This window comes from Labrus mixtus, chromosome 15 (assembly GCF_963584025.1).
Source record: "Labrus mixtus chromosome 15, fLabMix1.1, whole genome shotgun sequence".
In the NCBI taxonomy this organism is placed as follows: Eukaryota; Metazoa; Chordata; class Actinopteri; order Labriformes; family Labridae; genus Labrus; species Labrus mixtus.
The window spans coordinates 11,535,295-11,559,781 of record NC_083626.1 but is presented as its reverse complement, the minus strand read 5'-3'; the positions used below and the strand labels follow the sequence as shown (position 1 = coordinate 11,559,781).

General features: G+C 38.3%; 1 protein-coding gene across 1 annotated transcript in view; it reads right to left on the bottom strand.

Moving 5' to 3' along the window:
• Positions 1 to 5,269: 5,269 nt before the first annotated feature.
• Positions 5,270 to 24,487, bottom strand: part of LOC132989792 (N-terminal EF-hand calcium-binding protein 1-like) — a 20,390-nt gene continuing 1,172 nt past the window's right edge. Inside the window, exons 2-12 of the mRNA XM_061057635.1 lie at positions 21,087 to 21,111; positions 14,389 to 14,497; positions 14,008 to 14,033; positions 13,722 to 13,819; positions 9,966 to 10,224; positions 9,746 to 9,825; positions 8,464 to 8,517; positions 8,176 to 8,288; positions 7,963 to 8,040; positions 7,719 to 7,810; positions 5,270 to 6,499 (exon numbers count right to left, since the gene is read on the bottom strand). Of these exons, the coding sequence (XP_060913618.1) occupies positions 6,471 to 6,499; positions 7,719 to 7,810; positions 7,963 to 8,040; positions 8,176 to 8,288; positions 8,464 to 8,517; positions 9,746 to 9,825; positions 9,966 to 10,224; positions 13,722 to 13,819; positions 14,008 to 14,033; positions 14,389 to 14,497; positions 21,087 to 21,111 (963 nt within the window). The 3' untranslated portion in view covers positions 5,270 to 6,470. The remainder of the gene's footprint in view (positions 6,500 to 7,718; positions 7,811 to 7,962; positions 8,041 to 8,175; positions 8,289 to 8,463; positions 8,518 to 9,745; positions 9,826 to 9,965; positions 10,225 to 13,721; positions 13,820 to 14,007; positions 14,034 to 14,388; positions 14,498 to 21,086; positions 21,112 to 24,487) is intronic.

Here is a 24,487-nt window from a genome sequence, read left to right as displayed (position 1 = left end):
CAATCTCCGAGCTCAGCTCATATGAGCATCTCAGCTTTAGAGGAGGAGTGCGTGTCGACACTGGAATCATCCAAGGCACTTTCTGCCACGAGTCCGGGGACTTTCCCCTGGGCAGGTCGGGGAGAAACGAGGTTCTCTGCGTGTAGCCCAGATAGCAAGCCTTCCGAATGCCCGGATGTAAAAAAGAGTACACGAGTTATATGTAGGAAGGCAGATTGAACATATTTTCAATCACGGTTTAGAAAATGTTGATAATGTTTTTGCATTGTAATGTTGATTTTGTAACGTTAAAGTAATATTCTGCTCTTATGATCGTCTTAGGCGCTCGCGAGCGTCCGGTTTTAGAAACAAAACTTTTATAAACCGCGAGGAATCATGGGAAATCTTAAAGGCGTAGTAGTTCAATTGAACGGGAAGCACATAAAATACATGTAAAAGTCACTATTTATTTGGAAATGCACAAGGTCTTCTCATACATAGCGAATCATTATTTCTGACATAAGCTTGAAAGTCAATATTTAAATTAATTTTAAGCAGAACACCGGTTAGAAAAAAATGTGTATTGTGATATGCTATAGCCAAAAGGTTAAAGAGCCTAACTGCAGCAGGAAGGGAGGACCTGCGGCATCTCTTCTTCACACCGCGGTGCAGTTACCATCCGGGGGGTAACGAGTCTCTGAACAGTTTGCTCATTCTGTTCCTGTCTGCTACAACAGACCACTCAATACCATACAGGATGGCTGATGCCACCACTGAGTCATAAAGAGTGAGGGCTCCCTGAATCTCTCCGTCTCCTCAGCAGATGGCGTCTGCTCTGACTGTCCTTGTTGTGTATGATATTCTTTATCAAACATCCGACATCCCAATTCCTCTTCTGTGTGATCAATTCCCAAATACACAGGCAGAAGACATTTAAGGGTGTATAGGTTGTATAAGTGCCATTTTATTATTTTTGATGGTTACAGAGTAAACAAGTCCCTTAGTATTTGACCGACTAGTTTAGTCCTAAAAAATGCCTCAAATTTTATATTTGGGTGATTCTGTGTTTCTTCAACCAGGTGCACTTTTGGCCCTGTGAACTTGTAGAAAAAAAACTTTCCCAAATCACACTAATCAAAGTCCCAAAAGGTTATCTGATTTGCCTAGTTTTAAGATACAAGAGTGGATGAACTACCATCACAACATAATTTGGTCATTTTTGACATATTATCTGACCCTAAATGAACTAATGTCATTTCCACCACATCTAAACAAATAGCATTTTGTTTCGAAATTGTATGACATATGACACCCCCAAATAAATGTATGACTATTTCATAGTCATATATTCATTTATAACTAGTTTTGCATTTTTATACATTTGTTAATTAAATAAATTAAATGTCACAAGGGTCAAATGGCTTAACACACATTTACCTCAATATAAAATCTAATGTTGGATTATGTAAACACTGGTTTGAAATAAATAAATAATAATATTTCATATAGTGGAGTATGATCTAACAAATTATGGAGAATGTATAATTAGAACTTTTTGAATATTTTCCAAATAATATAGTATAATATAATAATATACACACTAAATATGTGTAGTGATTGAAATGACAGGGTGTTGTGGAAATGACAATTTATGTACGTTGATGTAGAAAATCTTAATTTGAAAACAGTGAACATGTTGATTTGAAATATTTCTGTTGAAATGCAAAATGTGAGTTGATAATAGGTTAAATTAATCTGTAAACATAGTTTTACTGCTATTTATTTTTACAGTCCATATTGTCAGCATAACAGCATAAATGTCATTTCCTCCACAATGACTGTGATGGAAATTAAATCTTTACAGTATTTTGGGAAAAAACGCAATCTAGCTTTACATTTTATCTTTGATTTGATATTTATAAAGCTTATAAAATACACTTATTTAACTTAAACAATCTTTCCTCATACAAACTTCCATGGAGTTACAGCATGTTTGGAAATGACGTACAATAAAAATAATATCTGCTCCAGCAATATTTACCTTTATTTATCTTTAAAGGCAGCTCATGAACATCACAATAACCACCATATGAGACATGTGCTCCGTTGTCACTGTTCACTTCCTTAGTAACTGCCTAACCAATCTTTCTTGACGGTTAAACTGTGTGACAGATATATTTTGTGTAAAAATGAATATTTGCAATTGTCTCACATTAAATACTAACATGGTTTTTGATTGTTTAAGTACTACTTAATACAACTACATCAATATTCATATGATTAATCCCGATTTATAATACATTTAAATCGTTGAACATATGAGGTTCGGGTGTGGGACAAGGGCAAAACAGTGATATTTAAGCGTATAAGATATTGAAAAGTAAAATATTGGAGAGAAGGTAAAAGTTTTTAAGACAGTTTTATTGTTTATTTATCAAAGAGAGACATTTTTTGTGAAAATTGTAAAAAAAAAAATATATATATATATATATATATACATATATGACCAAAGGACATGAAAGTGCTTGTAGTCAAAGAACCACCCGTTTATGCTATGTCATTGGCTAAGTAAGACTCTAGCAGATTTACCTTTGTCAATTAGAAAATGGAAATTCGTCAGTATTATGCAACCTACATATAGCTTATGTCCTTTGCTAAATAGGCTACTTATTAACTTTTTGTTGACAGTAGATAGGGTACTTGAAGATTTAATAAAATAAACCAGATCCCTGCTGGTTCATATATCTATATTGTTTTCTTTTGTGTGTCTATTTCTTTTACTTTTAGGTTTGGTTTTAATCTTTCTTACCCCACTCTTATCTGCTTTTCATCGTGCTCTTGTTACTTTTTCCCCTTTCAGTTTTCTTCCCTCTTTAAGTTATCCCACATCTTCAGTCATTTTGGAATTTGTCCCATGCAGCCTTGAGAGCATTGTTGTATTTGGACACAGATGCTTGCTTGCAGCATTTGCTGCCAGTTAGCCTAAACATCACAGTGTTGAGGGCATGGATCTGAGCGGTTGAGTTCTTACCAAAAATGAGTGGCAAAAAAGTAGTTTGTAAATGGATCAGAAAACGGTAAATAACAAATACCACAATTTTGGCTGAAGAGGCTTCCCGATCGGTACACCCATTGAAACTTTTTTTGTGGATGCGAAAACCCCCCCCAAATAACAATTGAACCTTGGAAAAAAAGGAAGAAACTCCCGACAGAGGAAGAGGAATTAGGAGTTTTAGGTGTACAAAACAGAATTTATTGAATCAATGCAAATTGTGTCGATAGGGAAAATACAATATGTTTGGTATGGTGCAATACTATAATTGAATACAGTATATTGGCTTTTTATATAGGCTACCTGAACCTCACTTTGAACACTGGAGTGTTGTCATTATGTAATGGGAAAATGCCTGATACCTCAGCATTGATGTACGCCATTAGGCTATATAAAATATTACATAGTACAGCTGTATACTTTGCCAGATACTGAAGTGTGTTGTTAAAACTGCCTTCAGATGTTACTTAGTGGAAATATATCTGAATTGTTGTACACTGTACTGCCATCTAACCACACACACTGTCCATTATCCTTTCATGGGATCTAATTCCTTCTCTGCATATCTTCATGTACTTGTCTCTTCTCTGACCTATTTTAATTTCTTGTATTTTACAATGCCAATTTACTGTCTCCTCAGAATTTAGAGAACACTCTCTACTCCTTATCGCATATCTTACCTCATCCTTTTCTATTTTTTTCAAGTTTCATCCTGCATTCTTTGTCTGCTTGTTAAGCAGGGACACAACTTTGCTCTTTTGGTATATCTTTATGAATAAAACATCATTTAGACACAGATAATATGCTATCTTTAGACATGAAACTTTCTTCTCTGCACTGGAACCACAGAATCCATCATTCTCTTTTTCTTCTGACAGAAGCAGGAAGAACTGATTGTATAATGCTACATGTCAGATGTACATTGAACAGGAAAAAAATATCAAAAAGCACTGCTGCATTCTGCCTGTACGCTGGTGCCCCCCCCCCCCCCCCCCCAGTGACTGCATGGCCGATGATAGCGTGCCGTGTAGCCCATATGATAAAAAAGATCAAACGCCTTCACAATATATTTTGAGCCTTGGGTCGTGGTAATCCCTTCTTGTTTGACTGCCACTAAACTGGCCTGGAAATGTTTTTGAAGCCGGCCCAATCACTGCAATCCCTGCATCCTCCAATCCAACCTCCCACCACCATCACCACCTCCATCTCCATCCTCCTCCTCAATTCTCCTCTTACCTTATAGCTTATCACGAATCATGCTACTGTAATGTTGTTGTGTTTCTCTCTCGCTCTCTCTCTCTCTCTCTCTCGAGGAAATCAGAGTGGAGGCTTTCTGCTTGAGTTTGCTTTTCTTTGGCACAATGTGTCCTGACAGCTGACCCTGATTTTCCCCCAACAGTGCCTTCCCATCTCTTCGCACACCATTTCTCCCTCGCTCCTCCTTTTGAAAAAAGAATCAGCTCTTTATCCTGTTAAATTCATCTCATCTTCATCTAGTCCAACCACTTCTGATTGATCAAATAGCTGTGCAGTCTGGTGCATTAGTATTGTGAACAAAATATGTCTTCTAATGGGTGTAAAACATCACAAGTGGTATCCATAAATCTCCACAGTATAAAATCTACCTATATATTGAATGATCTGCTTTCTCTTATTCCATCTTGAATCCCTAACTTCATACCTATACATAGGGTATATCAAAGATAGGCCTGTGTGTGGAGCAAATAAAATGTTTTTTTGCCCATAATTGGTAAGCCCGGACATCCATGAAGAAGCCTCCCCATCATTGAGTAGAAAATAATCAGCAGAGAATGATTACAGTGAGTCAGAAGGCAGGAAGATCAATTTAAAGGCAAGTGTCTGGTGGTGGGACTTACATTGAGAGAGAGAGAGAGAGAAAGAGAGAGAGAGGGGAAACACACACACACACACACACACACACACACACACACACACACACACACACACACACACACACACACACACGTCTTCAGCCAAGGGGAAGAAAAAAAAATCTTCCTGCAATTTCAGTCTCACAAATTAAAAATATTAGAAACCAGTCTAAAGATGCTCAGAATACTCGTGACATACAAGTGAGACAAACACACGAGGGGGCTGCTCAGTGGAGAAAATCAACCTTAATCTGAATTTAATAAAACATTTATATTTTCTCTATAAGATCACAATTAAAAAACATCGTCTTAAGCATAGGGACAAATAATGCATCAAGTCAAATCATCAACAAGTCTTGAACTTTATTCGTGCGGAAAACAAACAAAGCATCCACGTAACAACTGTTTACTCTTCATAAAGGAAATGTTTGAACACCTCAAAGAAACAGTGAACACATTCATTCCTCTCATTAACAGAGCAACCAAATCTAAATAAACTATCATACTGTACATTTACCAATTTTCTACAACAATTACTTACAACGTACAGCTTTCTTTAACTACTGTACACAATTTTGATATAGTCTTTCTAATCTACACTTCCTATCAATTTCTGTACTCAAAATATAAACTTCTATTTGTGTGGGCTGTGCCTTTAATCTTTTCTGAATACACACTGCAAATGTAAAATAATGGCTTGCGAATTATATTTCTAGAGTTACAGTACCGGCAGACTGCAGATTTATTAGATTTCTTGCAATCTCTGTTAATGTCTCACTGCACTTCAGTACAGTGTTTGTCTTTTTATAATATCACTTAATTATATCATTTTAATGGACAAACTACAATTAATAATAACTTGTTTACATTTAGGTCCATGTTTCATGTTTTTCAAAAGTGCAGGAGTGACACACAGATGATAGAAGTTTAGATGGGGATGATTATTCATTATTTTTCTTCTAACAGCTGTCTACCCCATCAACAAAAAGATGTTGGGCAGCAAAGCTTTGAAGGAGACAACAAAGATAATACCAGAACAAGAGAGAACAAGGAGAGGTGAAGGTTAATCCTATCAGTATTTCTGTCTGTATCAGAAAGTAGTGATGAACGCTGATCAATGAACGAATCAGGTGTCATACATGAGGTTCTTTTTTTGTGGCAGCACTGACACTTAATCTACTCTAAGATGTAACTTTGAAATAAACTAGCACTAAGAAATAACAAATCATGCACATTTTTGTTAATCAAATCAGAAGCAATCATGTGCCTGTACAGTCAAATGTATGCTTGTACACATCCTTATGAGACAATCAAATATTGCATTACCACTATTCTTTCTCTCCAAGGTTTTAAGTTGCTTCACTGTTGACTCATTTCTCCAAGCAGTTGTCTTTCTTATAACCTCAGAACAAAGCTTTACAAAAACAATCCTGGTCATGCTATGAGGACAAAGTGGATATTAAAGAAAGTAAGACAAAAAAACGATTATACAATATCCTCTTCCTTCTGCTTTTCTTGTGTTGAATAGCAGCAAAAGCTGAATTCCGTCAGTTGTTGTTCATAATCCACCAAGAGGCTGTTAAATGAAAAAAAAAAAAAATCATAAATGTTTTAAGCTCTCTGCTTAAGCAAACCAAATGAGCAATGAAAAAATAAAGATAATCTAAATGGCACCATTTATGGCATTTTAGACTTAAAAAAAGTAATGGCCTTTTCGATAAATTGTTATGGAGCATATCTTCTCTAGTTTTGGCCACTGGGGGCATCAAAAACAGGCTGTAGCTGCAACACTGGACATTACCGTTGATTTGTCTGACTTGTACGCAAACAGTTGCCTATTTACACACTCTGTAGACAAAAAAACAAATAAAAATGTTGTTGTGTTTCTGTTGAAACTCAAGGAAAATAAAGAATTGGGTGATAATTACACTGTGGGTTCATTACACACTATGGGCAACTCTTTTGTCAATTGGTTCATTTTCATTATAAGAATATTTATTATCGCAGCTTTTATATTAAAAGACTTCGTACCTTCAGATTTTCTGAATTCTACAGTATTTCTCCCAGAAATACTTAAATAAACCAAGGTGTCATCTTTTCTTTGCATCTTGAACCAAAAACCTAATCTTGGAATCAGCTATTGATGACGAGGATTTAGCCTCTGGCAGCGATGGGCAGCTTTTTGGGGATTCAGAGTTGGACCTTTATATCCAAACAGTTGGATATTAAGGACTTCCTTTTTAGCAAATTGCCATTGTTTACATTCTGACTTGCATCTTGAGAAGCAAGAATGGAGTCCGACAGTTGATTGTTAGCTGCATGCTGCACTGCTGACGTGTGTTTAGAGAGATTAATCAAAGCTAAATTGCGTCATACAGTCCCTCCCGCGCGTTCACAGTGAATTTTCCAGAATATTTCCTTCTGCGTTATCACACCAGCTCATCCTGAATTCACATGGGATATTTAATAGGAGGCTTGCTGGAAATAACTGGGTAAAGTCCGAATGAGAAATGTGTTTGTTTGCGTTTACACATGAAGCTCACTCTGAAAGTTTCAGGAGTTTTGTGTGAAAATACCTCACTAGAGTCAGATACCCATGCCTGTGTATATGCCCAATCTGTTCACAGAGATTATGAGTGAAATAATGCAATTACATTTTTCACAAAGGCCATTTCTTTTATTGCATAATAAATATGCAAACACTTATCATGAATTAATTGAACTATCTGCACAAACTGTGATTGGTTTTACTGTATTTGTAACTGTATTTGAGTGAGATTTTGTGCACTATATACCTGGGAGAAGCATGGTGGAGATTATCTCAGGTTCCTCCAGCACGTTGATAATGCATCCCTGGAAGGTCTTACTGATGGATGACTGCAGGTAGCTGAGAGGAAAGAGGGGCAAACAGGATGAGATTGCCATTCGCTACTTCGGAGGGCAATAACACGAGAGAGCCTGCAAGCAGCTCGATGTTTGGTCCAGTAGTGAAAATTCTCAGAACTTGTCTTATCTGTTGTAAAGCTCATCTGATCCTACCTCATCCAGGAGAGACGGTCCTGCCAAAATTCGTACATGATGAAGCATGATCTGTCTGGCAGGTTCTGGACTGAAATGCTAAAAGAAAAAGAAAATGGACAGAGAGAGAGAAAAATGGTAATGGGGGGAAAATGAAGTGATTAGAAGTGGCTGCATCAAATCAAAGAGGCATCCTGAGGCAAACAGAGGCGCAGAGGCAAACAAATGACATACTGCAGGTTGTTCAGCTGGCTGCATGTGGCATCAGTGTAGATTTTAAGAGCGGTCTGAAACTGCTCGACATCTCTCTCTTTCACTAACATTTGCCTCTGGACCAGAAGAATGTTCTGGAGAAGAAGGAGAAAAACAAACCCGGGTCAACAGATCAATGTTAAAAGTAGCATGTATAAAACAGACCTGAATAATAAGCAGCAACAGCGATAATATGTTTTTTGGATATTGTTTTGAGAAAAGGCATCTCATAATATCTGATACAAACAACTTAAGCACAATTGCACTTACCGATTTGTATGTTCCTGCCAATGTATCCTCTTGGAGAGGTTCAAGGTGTGGGCTCTAAACGGGGGTATAAATGATGCATTCAGCCATTAGTTGTAGAAGAACTAGCAAAAACAAAAGGTTCAATCCAATCCAGCAAAAGGATGTCAGCTTGGTAGAGGCTGTCGCAAAGCATCAACTCTCTAAAAAAGTTAATATTTATCCTCCAACACCTTCCCTTCAGCCCTGTGACATTGATTTATTCTATATTCTCGTCTAAATGGGCAAGATAGGAAAATGTAATTTTTGGTGCATTAGCGAGATAGTCTATTACCCCTGCAGCAAAGGGATTCACCTTTGGAAAAGGCCTCAGCTTTATTTTTAGATTAACATTTTAAAATGTAATACAAACTAAAATGAATTCCAAAACAGAACCTTTAAGCTATTTGTGCTCTTCTTCTTACCTCCAGGCAAAAATATTGGCTGTATTGAATAAATGTCAAGAAATTAAAAACATCTGCCCTGGGTTATTTATGTACAGTATTGATGAATCAATCTCACATTTTTAAACAACTGCCGGATCTCATCAGTTCACTAAAAACTTTCTCTGAAGCCGTTTTTACATATGCACTCCTGAAAATATCAAGATCAATTCAGAAGGACTGCTCCGGATATTCTCCTGACCTGGCTGTTCAAATATGCTCCTCGCAGCAGAAGACTGTCCCTTTTCAGACAGGAGGCCCCCCTGCAGCTTGTACTGTTGGGACACATCTAAACACATACTCTTTGTACAAATCATCCTCTCTGACATTGTGTTCATTCCCCTACTGCAGGGCAAACTTTGTGTGTCTACAAAAACACCTGGGCTGAAAGATTTGTTTCTGTCTGTAACAGCTGTTTAACCTGATTCTCACAGACAGAACAGTCTCCCCCATGAGACAAAGCTTGGTGCAACAAATGTGAGTGTTTCTAACATGTGAAACTGCTAAAATGTTTGTGGAAGCCTTAACAACAGCATCCGCTCCTATCTAAAAGATTCTACTACCCATAGTTTCCTCAAAATACAGAGAAAAATGTACTGTAACTGAGAATTACGTCACACATTTTGGACATAAAAGAAAGTTCTGAAGTGAAAAAATTATAATAGCTATCAATTTAAAGGAATCGACTGTCATTTTATAAAATAAACTCTCTTGCTGAGAGGTTGATATCACGCTTGTGTTTTGCTATATGTGAAATTAGAGCCAGAAGAAGTTGAGGTTAGCTAAGCCAAGCAAAAAGGCTGAAAGAAAAGAATAATACAAACCTCACACTCCAGTTTGTCTATGAGCTGCTCCAGCTGATTGATCTGGGAGCCCCAGTGGTTGTCTGGCTCCACACTAACCCCTGACCACAGAGAGAATAACCCAAAAATTAGCACAGCAGCATATTTTTTAGAAGTAAAAGTTTCCTTTGAGGCCAAATTGCTGCAATATACCCTTCAATAACTCCTTGAATACCTCCGGTATTTGGTTCCTGAAACATACCTGTGGTGAGCATGCCAGAGTAGGGGTCAGTAGGGGAGAGACACATATTCTTCTGGATGCGTCGACCGGGGCGTTTGGTCACCCTCTGGATGGGCAGGTCCTCTGGTTTCTTCAGCATCCTCCTCTCTGTGAAGCCCTGGTCATGAACAGCCTCCATAGCGCAGTCCAGTGATGACTGAAGGGACTGCAGCTGGGTGGAAGTCTCCCTCAGCAGGAAGCGGGTCACAAACTGACCAAGCACTGATGAACCCTGATACTCCTGCATGGAACAGGAAGTGTAAATGGAGAAAGACTACTGGTCATAATGAGATAGAAACAAATTAAACCCTTTTTTTCTCGTAATGATTCACATATTTATATAATTTCTAATATAATATACATAAGTCCTAGTTGGAAAAGCATTTTTTTTGTTACATGTGATCTTAGTTGTTTTCACTTTATGTAAAGATGAACAAAAATGCTTTGCAAGAATAATCTTTCTTAGTTCCATTGTTGTCATGTCTGTTTGGATTGACCTCAATGCTTAAATGCAGTTTCAGCAAGATTAAAGATATAACAGTAATGTGCAATAACTTGCTAAAGCAAAGACTCTAGTATATAACTTGTGTTCATAATGCATGGAGAAATAAAAATCACCATTCATGCTTTAAGCATAGTAGTTCAAAACATGGCCTTGTATTGCACTTGAGCCCTGTTTTGCCCAACTAAGTATTAAAGATACAAACAAAATTAATAATTATAATTAACCTGTAAAAATTGTTCAACCCATTTCAACCAGTGGACAAAGACTTACTTAGAAGATTATCATTGAAAACAACATTTTCACCAGGAAAGAAAATGTTTCCTCTGTTCTTGTGAAGAAAGGAATTGGATCACAATTAGAAAATGAACCGACATGATTTTTATTCTCTGTTCTTCTTGGCTTTTGGGCTGATACGCCCAAACTGTAATCACCTTTAGAACTAGCTGCAAGTCTTTGTTCTTTGTTCATGTTACACTAAGCTTTTCGCTCATGAAGACTGCTGATGCTCAAATAATCGACCCTCTAAATGTCATTTTTGTATTTTGAGGTTATTAATGAGTATGATTATTGACACACTAGCTTTGTTAACATGAAATGAGATCTTTATTGATTAGGTATCTTCAGTCAGAGGAGCCAAGTTGGAGTTACCCTTCCCCTCCTGCTGTAAACATGCATTGTGTGAATATGCCACTGAGAAGATAACTGCAAGTTCATTACTCTAAAGCTCATAATATTGATAACTGGCTCCGACTTAACTAGAGAGTGGTATTATAATAATGTATGGATGTCTGGGGCATGTTTGCACAGACCTCATGATACATGTCAGTGCTGTGGCTGTTGTTTTTCTGCCACCTGTGTTTTTGTGGATAATGTTGTCTGTCACACTCTCCAGCACGCTGTAGTGCAGCAAAATATAGTCCAGAGAAAAATGGTAGAGGAGACTGGAAAAATGACCACTGAGCTTGTTGGAATCCTTATTACTGTATATGCTGCACAATATAAGTTATGAACCTCAATACTTTCCTTAATTTCTCCTCTTTTTTAATCACCAAGACAGAGAAGCTGACACTTTCTGTCTATCTCTGTTAATTGTTTAATTTAAACGTTTTTGGATTTGTGTTTCAAGGCATTCTAAACACATGATTATGTACCGGAAGATTATGTCAAAGGTTTATCCATATTTTTGCAAACTGGGGTTGTCACTTAGCACTGCGACATGATCAGCTTATTTGTTTTGTATAGCAAATGAGAATTTAATAACTAAGGCCGATCTCAGGGCGTGAAACATGAAAGGCATCTGCTCTGGGCAAAAAAACTCGACCGACTAAGAGCAACATGAAAAATGCATAAGATGTAGGAAGGAAAAGGGTGCTATACAGAAGAGGAAAAAAAGAGGAAAGAAAAAGAGCCAGGCAAGAAGAGGAGAGAGCAGAGGAGACAGATGTCAAAAAGAAAAAGGATGAAAGAGAGACAAAAAATACATCTTAGCAAATAATAGAAATGCAATAAAAACGATGGAAAGAAATAGAAGGAGAACGTGATTAGAGCAGTTAAAAAAACTATGATGTGTTAGTGGAGGACATCTGATGTCAGATCAGTTTGACAGCTTGAGGGTTTGTCAGCCTCATTTACTGTCATCCACACTCTTCACCCTATGTTCTATCTCTGAATATCATCCCTTTAACCACTTCCTGCACTGCAGTTGCTACATACCAAAGAAAACGTCATGATGAGTCTGCATTCACAGCCATCTCTATTCACAGTCCATACCTGAGTCTCTAACCCTGCCAAATACAAACAAATACACAATCACTCGTTGGCATTACATGCAGAGGTAGGTGAGACTGAAGAAGTGAAGTGAAGTGAGCTTTTGATCATGTCTTACTGGAAGCTTAAATAAAAATCAAGCCATGTACTGCATATCGCAGGTGCAGACACTTTAATCCTCTCTACATCTTGTAGATTATATAGAAGCCTTTGTGATATATATTTTGATTGAGTACTCGGCGCTCTGCTTTGTTTTGTTGTTGTGATCGAGGCTTGATTGCTTATGCCTGAAGTTACTATGCGTGCTAATACTCTTATATCTTTTGACTATTAGTAATAAGTAGTAGATCATAGGCCTCCATGTACACTCCCCCTGCATTTGGGAGTTAGACCGCACTACAATAGTGTCACAATATAAAACAAACCACAACAGCCTACACGGCTCTGCTCAACCAGCCTTCATAACAGGATTTCATAATGCTCTACTTAGCAGATGTCCCAGTCAAAGCGCTTTCAAGATTACAGGTCACACTTCCCAATTCACACACTGATGGCAGCTAAGTAAAGCGTATTAGTATTAACTAATCCAATGATTCATATACACACGCCAGTGACGCAACAGGCTTGCCCGAGGACACTTCAAACATGTGACTGTAGGAGCTGGGGATCGAGCATGGCTGTATATACCTTACGACTGAGAGACGACCAACTCTTGAATAAATTACCTGGTTGACAGTCACCTTCTCAAATTCAAGGATTGGCTACTTTTCACAGTGTTATAACCCTGTTTGTTTGTCTTGTTTTTAACTGGCTTTGGTAGAAACGTGGCTTTCTGGGGGCTATGACAGCCAGATTGGTGAATCTATTAACTTCATATGGTCATAACCGGATCAAATTATTGATTGATCTAATATTGGGGTTTCTAATCATAAGTCAAATAAGTCCTAATCCTTATCATTCTTACCAGCCTCCGTATAAATTCAGAGCAGGCATAGTGCTAATAAACAAGCTTACCCTGGAAAACTATGATAAACTGCATTAGTCTTGAGTATAGCTTCACACAATTGCTAGCATGGCTGTATACGGCTGTGGAATTAAATCCCAGTTGCATTTTTAGCTACTGCATTTAGCTGCTTCAGTATAAGGTTGTTTGAGCTCATATTAAGAAATAAACTGTAAGTGAGGAGAGGCAGTGCATATTGCAGGCAGAGTCAGTCATGCTGGTCAGCTCTCTTTCCCTCTTTCCTGCTTCCACAGCAGAGAGATCTCAAAGACCTCTCAGGGGCTTTCCAACTGACAGCTGAGGTACAAACCAGAAGCCTGTCTAAGTGCTCAGAGGCATGAAGGATGCTAACAAATGAAAACCTGAAACCTTTCAAAGTGGATGATAGTCTAGTTGTTGATATCTTGACAGTCAAAATTCAACTTGGTGCAGATGTGAGAACCTCGTTAGTCACATCACCTACCTCTTTAGTTTTATCCATGGCCTTCAGAATGGCCACATTCAGCTTTTCCAGAGCAGACAGGACATTGACGTATTCCCCCAGATGTGGAGTAAAGTACGCTAGAGGAGAAGAAGCATACATCTTGTTTACATGCACACTTATCACTGAAGCAGGGGCGTGCTGAGCCAATAGCTAAAACCATGAAAGGTTGGGCTTTTTTAAAACTTAAACATGATTTCATTCACTTGTGTTTTTAGATTGATTAGTTATGAAACCCACGATAATAAATCAAGTAGCACATAATTACCTGAGAGTTTGTCTATGTCCAAGTTGCTGTAAGACAATGAGAAAAAACACAGAACTTGTTTTCTAAGAAATGGAAATGTTTTTAAATGCATTATAGAAAGACTAGTGTTTTTGTCATTAAGCCTGTAATGTTGCTTTCTGTCAGTGGCACAGACAAATGTTTTCACTTCAGAATGTTATATGTATCGACAGTGTGGGCAAACAGAATCCAGCAAACTGTGTGGCTTTCAAGCTTGACGTAAAGCTCTTTATTGAATACTGAGTATGACATCCTCTTCCTTGAAGTGAAATGTTGACATCTCACTGCGAGGCAGCAGGGGAGCAGGAGGGGCTGCAGATGGCAGCATATTTGGAGGACTACTAAAGAGAAATATAAGCTTACTCTGTCTGCTGCCTGTCAATGGAGTAATATAGCTCCTGCATCTGCTCGGCAGTCAGGATACCATCCGTGAAGTATGACTGAAACTCCTCCGAGGACAGCTTCCCGTCGTCTGAAAAGGGAAACAAAGCTGTGAAAATCCCACCTCATAAAAACCCGAGATGCTTTATTATCTGAATGAAAAGTCATCTATCATTCATGATAATCAAACAAGGTGGCTTCTGATAAGGTTTGGGTGCAGTTGTTGGTTAAAATACTTCAAATCAAACAACATTGTACCAAAACTTGTCCTTGCTTGGTTTTAAACCTCTGTCTAGCAAAAAGCAAAAACCTTCTCTTCGTAGTGACAGTTCCAGAAAATAGGCATCAAACTTTTCTTTATCAGACTCCATTACTGCAGAAAATGATTATTTGTTGGTTGAAAATCCAATTTCTGCTGTTAGGAGTAACAATGGCTGAATTTAGCAAGACTGAGGCTTCATCACTTCTTTTATTTTCCTATTGCTGTAAACTGAAAAGCCACAGGCATAAAGCTACTATTACATTCCTTCAATTAATTTATCCTATACAGTAAAGTCAAAATGAACTTAACATAATTGTATATCAACCAAACTTCTATCAGTGTGTAGTTACAGTAATGCCAGTGTAGGTCTGCTGAAGTTAAGTATGAGGCCTCTGATCAGCAGCCTAAGGGGCTCGGTGAGGAATTAAGAGACAGAGGATTGAGGGCAAAGCCAACAATAAATCAAATCATCTGGTTGTGGGGTGAGTACTAGTTTGACTTGTTGCCAACTCACACAGGCTCTGGTCATGATGTTTTTGCAGCTTTATAGCCAAATGACAAATTTCAAGGACACATTTGTTTTTCATTTCAGCTATTTGTATTCTGTGATTATTACACAAAGGTGGATAAAAGCAGAAACTTTGCTCTTACTTTATAACTAATTATTACAAATGGCTTTGTAAGGGACTTCAGGAGAATCTACACTGGCCATATACAGGAATAATAACAAGCAATGGTCCGCTGTAGTGCCAGGGTTTGGTTTGTCTGTTCTGGGCAACTGTGTGTACTGTATATACTAAGGGCGCGGTCACACTGGCAATCCGTACCATACTGAAGCACGATTGCACCCCCTCCTCCCCAGTCCCCCGCTGGCCTTCACGGCCTGCGGTCACACTGCTGCAAGACTGGGTCCAAACCAGGCCTAAGCACGGTTACCTCTTGTACATAACTTCGTTATACAGCACATGCATTATGGCTTTATGTTATTATGAAGCGTGTTTACAGATAGACTCGAGAATTTTTTTTAAAAAAAGGGACGCGCAGTCGAGTCCACGTCTGTACAGAAAACACAGAGAACATGTCAGCTACATTACTGACTTTGTGCCTTATGTTCAGTCATTTTAATCAGGTACAGCCATAAATACATTTTAAAAATAAAAGAGACGGCAATGCAACAAGCTGGACTCTGTGAAAGAGGATCTGCTCTAACTGTAGATATCACAAGATTATACCAGAGTAAAAAAGGACACAACATGTCTTATTTTTAGGTCATTATTCACTAATTAAAAAATTATAGTTACTAAACTAATATTCAATTTCTGCAGATAGAACCCAGTATCTTACCCACTGCTGCTTTGAGATGAAAATCGAATGAATGAAGCTTTTTGAGAAGTCAGAATTCTAAGTCCTTTCTCCAACTTTTCTGAGAAATTCTTCTTTCCACATGATGTGGGAGTAAACACAATCTGTTGCTCCTCTGACTCATTCTCCAGCCTTCTCCATCTAAAAAGCTTTAGTGAAGATTCTCACCCAATTTGATACCCAAGTGCATCTCAGATAACCATCTGATATGCAAGTGTTTGTCATAGACTAGAGTTGCCCTGATTTGAGCTTCTGGCTAAAGGCAGTTAGACTTATGTTTCAGTATTCTTGATTTTCGTCAGAATAATATTTTGCGGAAGTAAAGGCTGAATTAACATGGTGTTTATATAGCTTTTAGATGCAATAAATCAAATCTATAACTTAACCAGATCACGGATTGCTCATACATTTTGTTTTAGAGGGCAGAGACAAGTTCATGTTTTTAGCTCCACGTTCCAAAATAAAATAATTTTCTCTCTTTGTGTACTTATGATTGTCAACTAAAGATATAAAAAACACAGACTGCAGATACAGTAGGTTTCAACCTCATGAATGTGCATGTGACGCAGCAACTGAACCTGAGGCTTCTTCAAAAACAACTGTCAATACAACACCTCTGTAGGGAAATTTAAAGTGTTGTTCACATGGATAATAAATCAGTACCATACTGCAGATGGGAGACTGCTTACTAGCTGTAATTGCCTCAATAAATAAAACCACTACAGTGACCTAAATGAAAATCCCTCCCTGCTATGAAGCTTTATATCCTAGAACAAATTTCCCCCAGGGGATCCTAAAGCCGAAAATGCTTAAACATAAGCAGCAACAATAATTCATAAAGCCCAATAGTGCAATTCAAATAATATAAAGAAAACAAAAGACGGACAAGCAGACGTAGACAATATTGAACCCACCTGACAAAAATACATTGTGAATTTAGTCTAACAGAATTTAAACTTGAAGTTATTTTCAAATGTATTGCAGAATTAGTGTCAAAATAAAAATATTTTGTCATGTACGTGTCAAAACTTGAGGAATTTAAAATGCAATACATTTTTACAACTTAGTCAGCCATCCATCAAAATGACAGCCAGATCTCTGCAATCACTCTTTTCCAAGTCAAGCTGCAGCTCTTTTGCACATCGAAGCATCTGGTAAGACTGTCTACAATCCTCTCTGCTACAGCCCTGAATGAAATGTGTGAGGTAAAAAACCTTCTAAAAGCCTTTTCACACATACGGAAATCTCCTGAAAAATTCCGGAGATTTGGCTACCCGGAGGGACTTTAGGCTATGTGTGAACGCAAACAGCCTCATTTTTCACGCGGACTTTACCCGGAGTTTCTCCTCCAGACCCCTAGTATTTTATCCACAGAAAATCCGAGTGAGCTGATGTCTGAACGCGGCAGCATATACTTCATAGATTTCAAATCTAGTCAACGGGAAGAGAATGACGTTTATATAGTGACTGTCTAAAGTGTCTGCACGCGACCACTACGATCTCCGTGCACTTAATTAAACGGCTGCATTCTGTTTTCTGTTCATCAGTATGTTGTTCTCCTCTCTTTTGTGGATGTTGTCATTCCATTGGATTACACATAGCATTGATATAAAGGAAAATATTCTCATTATAACGTCGTGTAGCGGACTCTGTTGCTTCGGCCGCTACTTCCGCGTTGTTTTTTTACGTCACGTCTTACCTCAGACCCCCCCCCCCCCTCTGACAGGGAAAGTCCCCCGCTGTGAGGAGCATATGTGAACGGCTAGGTCGGGAGAATCTCTGGAGAAGTCCTCCTGTAAATATCTAGATATTATCCGGAGTGCATATGCGAAAACGGCTGAAGTAGTGTCCAGTGTTGCTGCTGCTCTGTTTATCTCTATCCTTCTCTTTCTTTCAGCCTCTCCCTCTATCCAACTTTCTTAGTCCAACACAGTTTCAGCAGCTGAGCTGTTTAACATGAGTCTGGTTCTGCTTGAGGTTTCTGAATCTTAAAGGCAGTTTATCCTTGCCACTGTAACTTTGCTAAATGTTGCTTAGTGCTGTGCTCATGATGGATTGATGGACAGAGACTATGGTCTAAACTGGCTCTTTTTGTAACCAATGCAACAATCAAAACACACAAAAAAATGCACACCAGGTACTCACGGTACCGAAGTTTTTAAAGTCAGTCAGTAAGTCAGAGTTGGGCTTTGCTTCATTGAGACTGGCATCTCCTGACTCCTGGGAACAGCTGATCCGCCAGGGAAATAAACAAATCCAACAGGGAATCGTGCCTGACAACGACAGACCTCCAGCAACAATATTTCACACAATAATGGCTTTAACGCGGACTTGAAAACACGCTCTATGCCGATGTTACCTTCTCCTTGGGTGGCTGTGGCACAGTTGGTAGCGTCGTTGCCTCACAACCAGAAGGTTGAGGGTTCAATCCCCAGCTGGGCAACATGTCCAATGGGCAAGACACTTAAGCCTGAATTGCTCCTGCTGCTTCAATGGTGGTGTATGACTGGGATTAGTTACTTCTGATGGATGATATTACACAGCAACACAGCAACCACTACCATCAGTGTGTGAATGGGTGGGTGAGACATGCAGTGTAAAAGCACTTTGAGTAGTCAGAAGACTAGAAAAGGTAAGATTCCATTTACCATTCCTTCACTGACTCCCCTCTCATCACCATGAATGGAGGTGTGAGTTAATGGAAAGGTGTGTAGAAAGGGGATTCTGAGTCTACAGTCTACTTGAGATAACATCTGTTATGAATAGGGCACTATACAAATACAAATTGATTGATAAAGAGGAGAAAGCACAACTACTTCATCCACCTTAAATTTTGTCTAATAAAACTAGTGTGTACAGGCAGGGAGTCAGGGACCAACCAGTCACCTGGCAAACTGTATACTCAGCTGCTTGTATTTACGACTGGATTTGTCCTGATGACAAATCAAAATTTGACAGAGAACTAAGATTCTATTTTGATTGACCATGCTTTTTCATTTTGATCTCCTTTATATTCTGTATATTCTTGCATACATCCATTTTTCATATTAGAAATTAATCTCAGCACAGGAATGACAACTAACTTGTCATCCTTATAACAAGAGCACAGAGGAATAGGAGTAAAGTGGGTTGGTAGCCAGCACTCATTATGTGGTAAATCTGCAGTGCTCGAGGCGATCATGGCAGCCCACTCAGAGCTGATTGGTAGGAGGTACTTTCCTTCTCGGGTACACGACTCAGAGAGTTTGTGAAGATGTGAAGCCAGCAGAGCTTGGCTGCATATTGAAGATAACTACCACAAACAAGTGACAGAGTTTTCTCGTCTCGCTTATCTTCCCTCTTCCTACAGAGAGAGAAATAAAGCCTGGTGTGAGGGCTGGAGGGTGGCTGGTGGAAAAATGGGAGGAGTGAGATTGAAACATATAAACTTAACTCGAAGAGAGTCAACATCTATTTATATCCAAATGTCACACCCCTGCTGTCTTTTTAGACACTTTGTTAGCAGCTAATTTAGAAAGCAATCATCTGAAACACAACTTGAAAATATTTCAAACCACCCACCATTCCTTCAACCTCCTACCGTTTCTTCACAACAGTCAGACAGAAAAAACATGCTCTGCGGGCTCTTTCATTATTCAAACAAACTGATGTTGGGTTTTACGGTACCTAAATATCTTCAGAAGAGCTGTGAGGCACCCCAGACAACCGCTGCTCATGGCTGCACATGTTGCATCATTAATCCTGCTCTTACATAACACATCCACTGCCCTCCTGTGGAAACTGACCGGTTTGTGGATGCACTATGCATTCATCACTAGCCTCTAGTATTCCATTAAAAAGAGATGCAGTTCATATCTAAAAACATCAACAGTATCAACATTTTCCTGTACATTGTTTTTTTTATGCATAGCTGGAGGACATTGAGGAGTGAAAACCCTTTGATCCAAAGGGAAGATCTAGATGTAATATTGTAACACATTACTTGTTTGCCGGTTTAGTGCATTAAATTCACTTAGTTCAATTAGGTGCAAATCTCAAGTGAACTTTTAGAGTACGTACTTACTAGGGGTGGGAAACACCAGAGTCCCCACGATACGATATTATCGCGATACTCGAGACACGATACGATTCTATTATATTATATATGCTGAGAATTGCGATACAATATTTTGCGTTTAAGCTTTTTAACTGCACATTATGTCCACTACACTAAACTAAATCAAGAACTGTTTTGTCAGATAAGATACACTTCTCAGTCTGTTCATCGCACTTCAGTCTTTTTTCTTTGTATTTCAGTCTAATTGAACTTGAACATGAGTTCTTAACAATGCAACTTGTTCAAAATGAATTGTGTAATCACCTTCAGCAGTTAAAAATTAAAAAAGCATATCTAAAATATCATATTGAAAATATCATATCGAAAATATCATATTGAAAATATCGATACTTGGCCGCCATGAGGCGATATAATATCGCCACACAAAATATACTATGCTGTATCGATTTTACAAGATACACATTGTATATATGGGTTATATATACAATATCTTCTCAGTGAAATTAACATTGCATGGCAGGTCTGTATAAAAGGAGTTCATTTCTGCAATTCCAAGCCAGCACAAAATATATATATATACATACATATATATATATATACATATATACACATGCACCTGCGCTTGACCTTGGTTATATTTTCATCTTTTCTACATAGAGCTGTTACAGACCGCAGTGAAACGGAAAGAAAGCTTTCACCTGGGTCCCATAGTCCCCTCAAACAACAACAAGCCATCTCTCTGAACAGATCAATCAAAGCTCATTTCAATTTGAGTTTGAAAGTTGAATTTCCCTCGGGATCAATAAAGTATCTGTCTATCTGTCTGTCTGTCTGTCTGTCTGCCTGCCTGCCTGCCTGCCTGTCTGTCTGTCACAGCTTAGATAGATCTGTCTGTCTGTCTGTATGTCTATGCCTTTTTTCAACTTGCTCCTTCAAAGAGTTTTTAATTGAGTTTAATGAGCTGTATCATCTAATTATCTGCATATTTTGCTAACTCACCATTTTTGTCTGCCCGACGGAATATCTGCAAGAGAAAAGAAGAAAAGAAGACCATGTTGAAGGTTAAAGGTTTAGGAACACAGAACAAATGACAAACAACAGCAGAAAAATAATTTAAATAGTACATGTGTGATATCTAAAACCTTAGAGGTTTGGAGGAAATGCTATTATATATATATCAAGTGTGACCTTTCTTTAAGTTGAACATGAAATGCAATAGAAATCCAGAGATTCTTTGAGAAGCAGTAATGCAAGTCAGCCTAAACATTTGAGTTAATCTATCCATAGAGGCACTGTTTCTTGGCAAAGTCCTCTTGCAAAGTTCAGTAGGACACTTGAGGGGCTGTCATTTCTACATTTCAACAAGATATGATTCATGAGACATCTCAGGAAATAAAGCGATGACATTTATGTGGACACACAAGGAGCTCTGGAATGATGACTTAAATGATTTTTCTCTCTGTGAGCATTAAAGTGATGATGCTGCTTCAAGAATTTCCGCTATTTGTGTGCCTTTCCTGCAATCAGAAGGTGACCATCCATTCTTTTAATTAATTATTGTTTTGAACACAAACGTAAAATCAGTATTAAAATCTTCTACCTCATCAGCGTAACAATGAACCTGTGAAAAAAAGAGTCCCTTGTAGGTGGGAGGTGTTGTGTGAAATATCAGAGTGACACATTTTATCAGCCTGTGAGGACGAATACAGTCCAGTGTGTGGTTGATTAACTGTATCATCAGAGACATCCAGCTGTTACCTTCTGAGCACAGCAGACTGTGACGGCCTGGACACTCTCTGATCACATCATATTTTAAACAACATCCTCCTCCATAAGTGACACATCTACTGGACCTCACACTAATACTAATACTGTATAGAATAGTTCAGAACACCAAACAGAAGTTGAATGATTGCAGGTCTAATTCAGAGAGCAAAGGACTGTGCCCGTTTTTTAAGCATCTAAACCAAACATGTTTATGCTGCATGTTGCAAAAGTCCTTTAACAGACACTTGAAACTTTTATTTTTCAGAAAATTATCTTGTTGCTTTCATAGTAGGCCTGGGAGATATGGCTTGAATAAAATATCAGATCTTTTCACACCAAATGTGATTTACAATTTTAATCGATTGTTTTGCTCTCTCTTTATTAAATACCTTATTCTCAGGGGTGCTACTGTAGAAGTGATTATGGGTTGGAACTTCCGGTGATATAGGGGAAGTAGGAAAAAGCTAGTTTCTTTCAGTGGCTAACCATATAGTGTCTAACCATCGACAGTGCTTGTTTTGGAAGGAATCCTCTTCTGTTTTGCAAAGACTGCTTTATTTTTTTGTCAGATGTGTTACTGTTTTATATGGATTTAGGATATATGTCACAAGTTATTATCCGACCGGCTACGACAGACCACCGGAGACGAGACGCCATGACTTGAAAAGGAGTGACAGCAGCGCCAGAAGGACATAAGGTAACATTATGATTTCAGGCGTGGGAAGAACAACAGGTCATACGTTTTATTGTTGTCTTTAATGTAACATTAGGCCAATTTATGGCAAGGAGTGCAGGGCAGCATGAACAAAAAGTAGTTTTAAGTTCAACTACCTGTGTGAAGAAAAATAATATTATCTGATTTATCATGAAAAAGGCCAAATTTTAACAAATGTTCTAAATGATGTGCTAACGGGCTCAAATTCATGCAGACACAACCATAGCAAAACCACATAACTGTAACTTAAGTTACAGCTGTGATGATGTCTCATGCCCTAATAATTATGAACTGCTTGATGAGAACGAGGTGGATCTCACGCCATGAGGGGGTGGTCACACTGACAATCCGTACCGTGCCTAAGCACGATTCACACCAGTCCGTTTGACCAGTTGACCCTCAGAGGTGTCACAGCCTGTTGCTGAAAGTATTTTGGAGACTGATTCAGACTCCCTCTTGTATACAGGGATTCCACTCATCGAGTTTCACGCCTTTGTGTCATGTCTAAAATCATTTGCCCCTGCTTCATCATTCATTTTATGTTGTATAAGTCACCTGTTAAGTTGTATAGTGCAATTTAATTACAAATTTAATGGTCCATGTTTTGGAATTCTAATATTGTGACAAGGCTTGTTTTGTGTAAATAGTCTCACTTTGCCCACAGTTTTGACCCATTATTATTGAAATGGTTTATTTTTTTAAGAAAAACTGAAGTCTGATGCTGTTATTTTTCTCTTCTTCTTTTTTTATTATATTTATTAATTTAAAATAGAAACGGTGCACACTAATGAACATAAGCATCTAAATATACCAGATTGTAGCCATAGGCTAATTTCCATCTATTCTCTATTCTAGTGGACTACAGATTCATTATGCTGTGGTGTTTGTTGTATGTACTACTCATAACCTCTGTTATCTGCCTACTGTATTTTCAAAATGATCCATGTATTTGGGGCAGAGCTTTATCTTCTATTCAACATAATCATCCACTAATCTTGGAAGCATGTGGATAAATAAATACAATTTCTGAAGGTGTTTCATGTGTGTATCTGTGTCTTTGTGTGCAATACACGAGCAGCTGGCTGTAAGTATTTCACCTCATGTTGAAACTAACTATACGTTTTTGAGAGCAATAGATATCAGCTAAGGATAAAACCTAAGGAGGAGATTTATAGGCCTTCATTTCTATTTTGTGATGTAAAGTGGGAGGTTGGGGAGTTGATTAAGCTGTTTTCATCCCACACAGTGAATGAAGATCTACTGAAAGCAGCATTAGCTGCATTGATGATGCGCGGTAGTAATTTCCCTCTCAGTCAGTCCCTGGGGTCTGTTAATAAGTAACACTGAGAGCTACTGAGCACATTAAAGCTACAGCAGGAGGAGAAGCTGACACCGTCTGAACATCTATTCAACCTGCTGGGTATGACATGCTTCCTATCAGCCTCTGGAGCAAAGAACAACACGAGAACTCAGGCATGTGAAGGCTCAGAGCTTTTGCACAACCGTGAGTCTGTTAGATCAAATACAGTGAGTCCTTCAACTTGTCTAATGAAAGAACAAGAAGAAACAGACCTTTGTTAGAAAGACAGATTTCATTCAGAAGCATGCTCAAGCTAAATGAGGTGTGTGTTTAGAGAAGGCAAAGCACAAATAAGAAAAAATTTAGTAAAATATTGCAAATAAAAGAGAGAGAAAAAGCATGATTTATCAGGCTTGGAAAACAGACGTGAAATGAATCAGTGCAGATCAGTGACAGTATAATTGCCTTCAAGTAATAACCCGCTTTATTAATTCAGCTATAACAGAATACTGTATGTGACCATTATACTGTCAGTGTGTAAGGTTTGGTGAAGAAAAATAACAAGATTGAAGGTAATGCAGCTTTGGGATTGTAGGAAAGGATGCTAACTGCACTGAA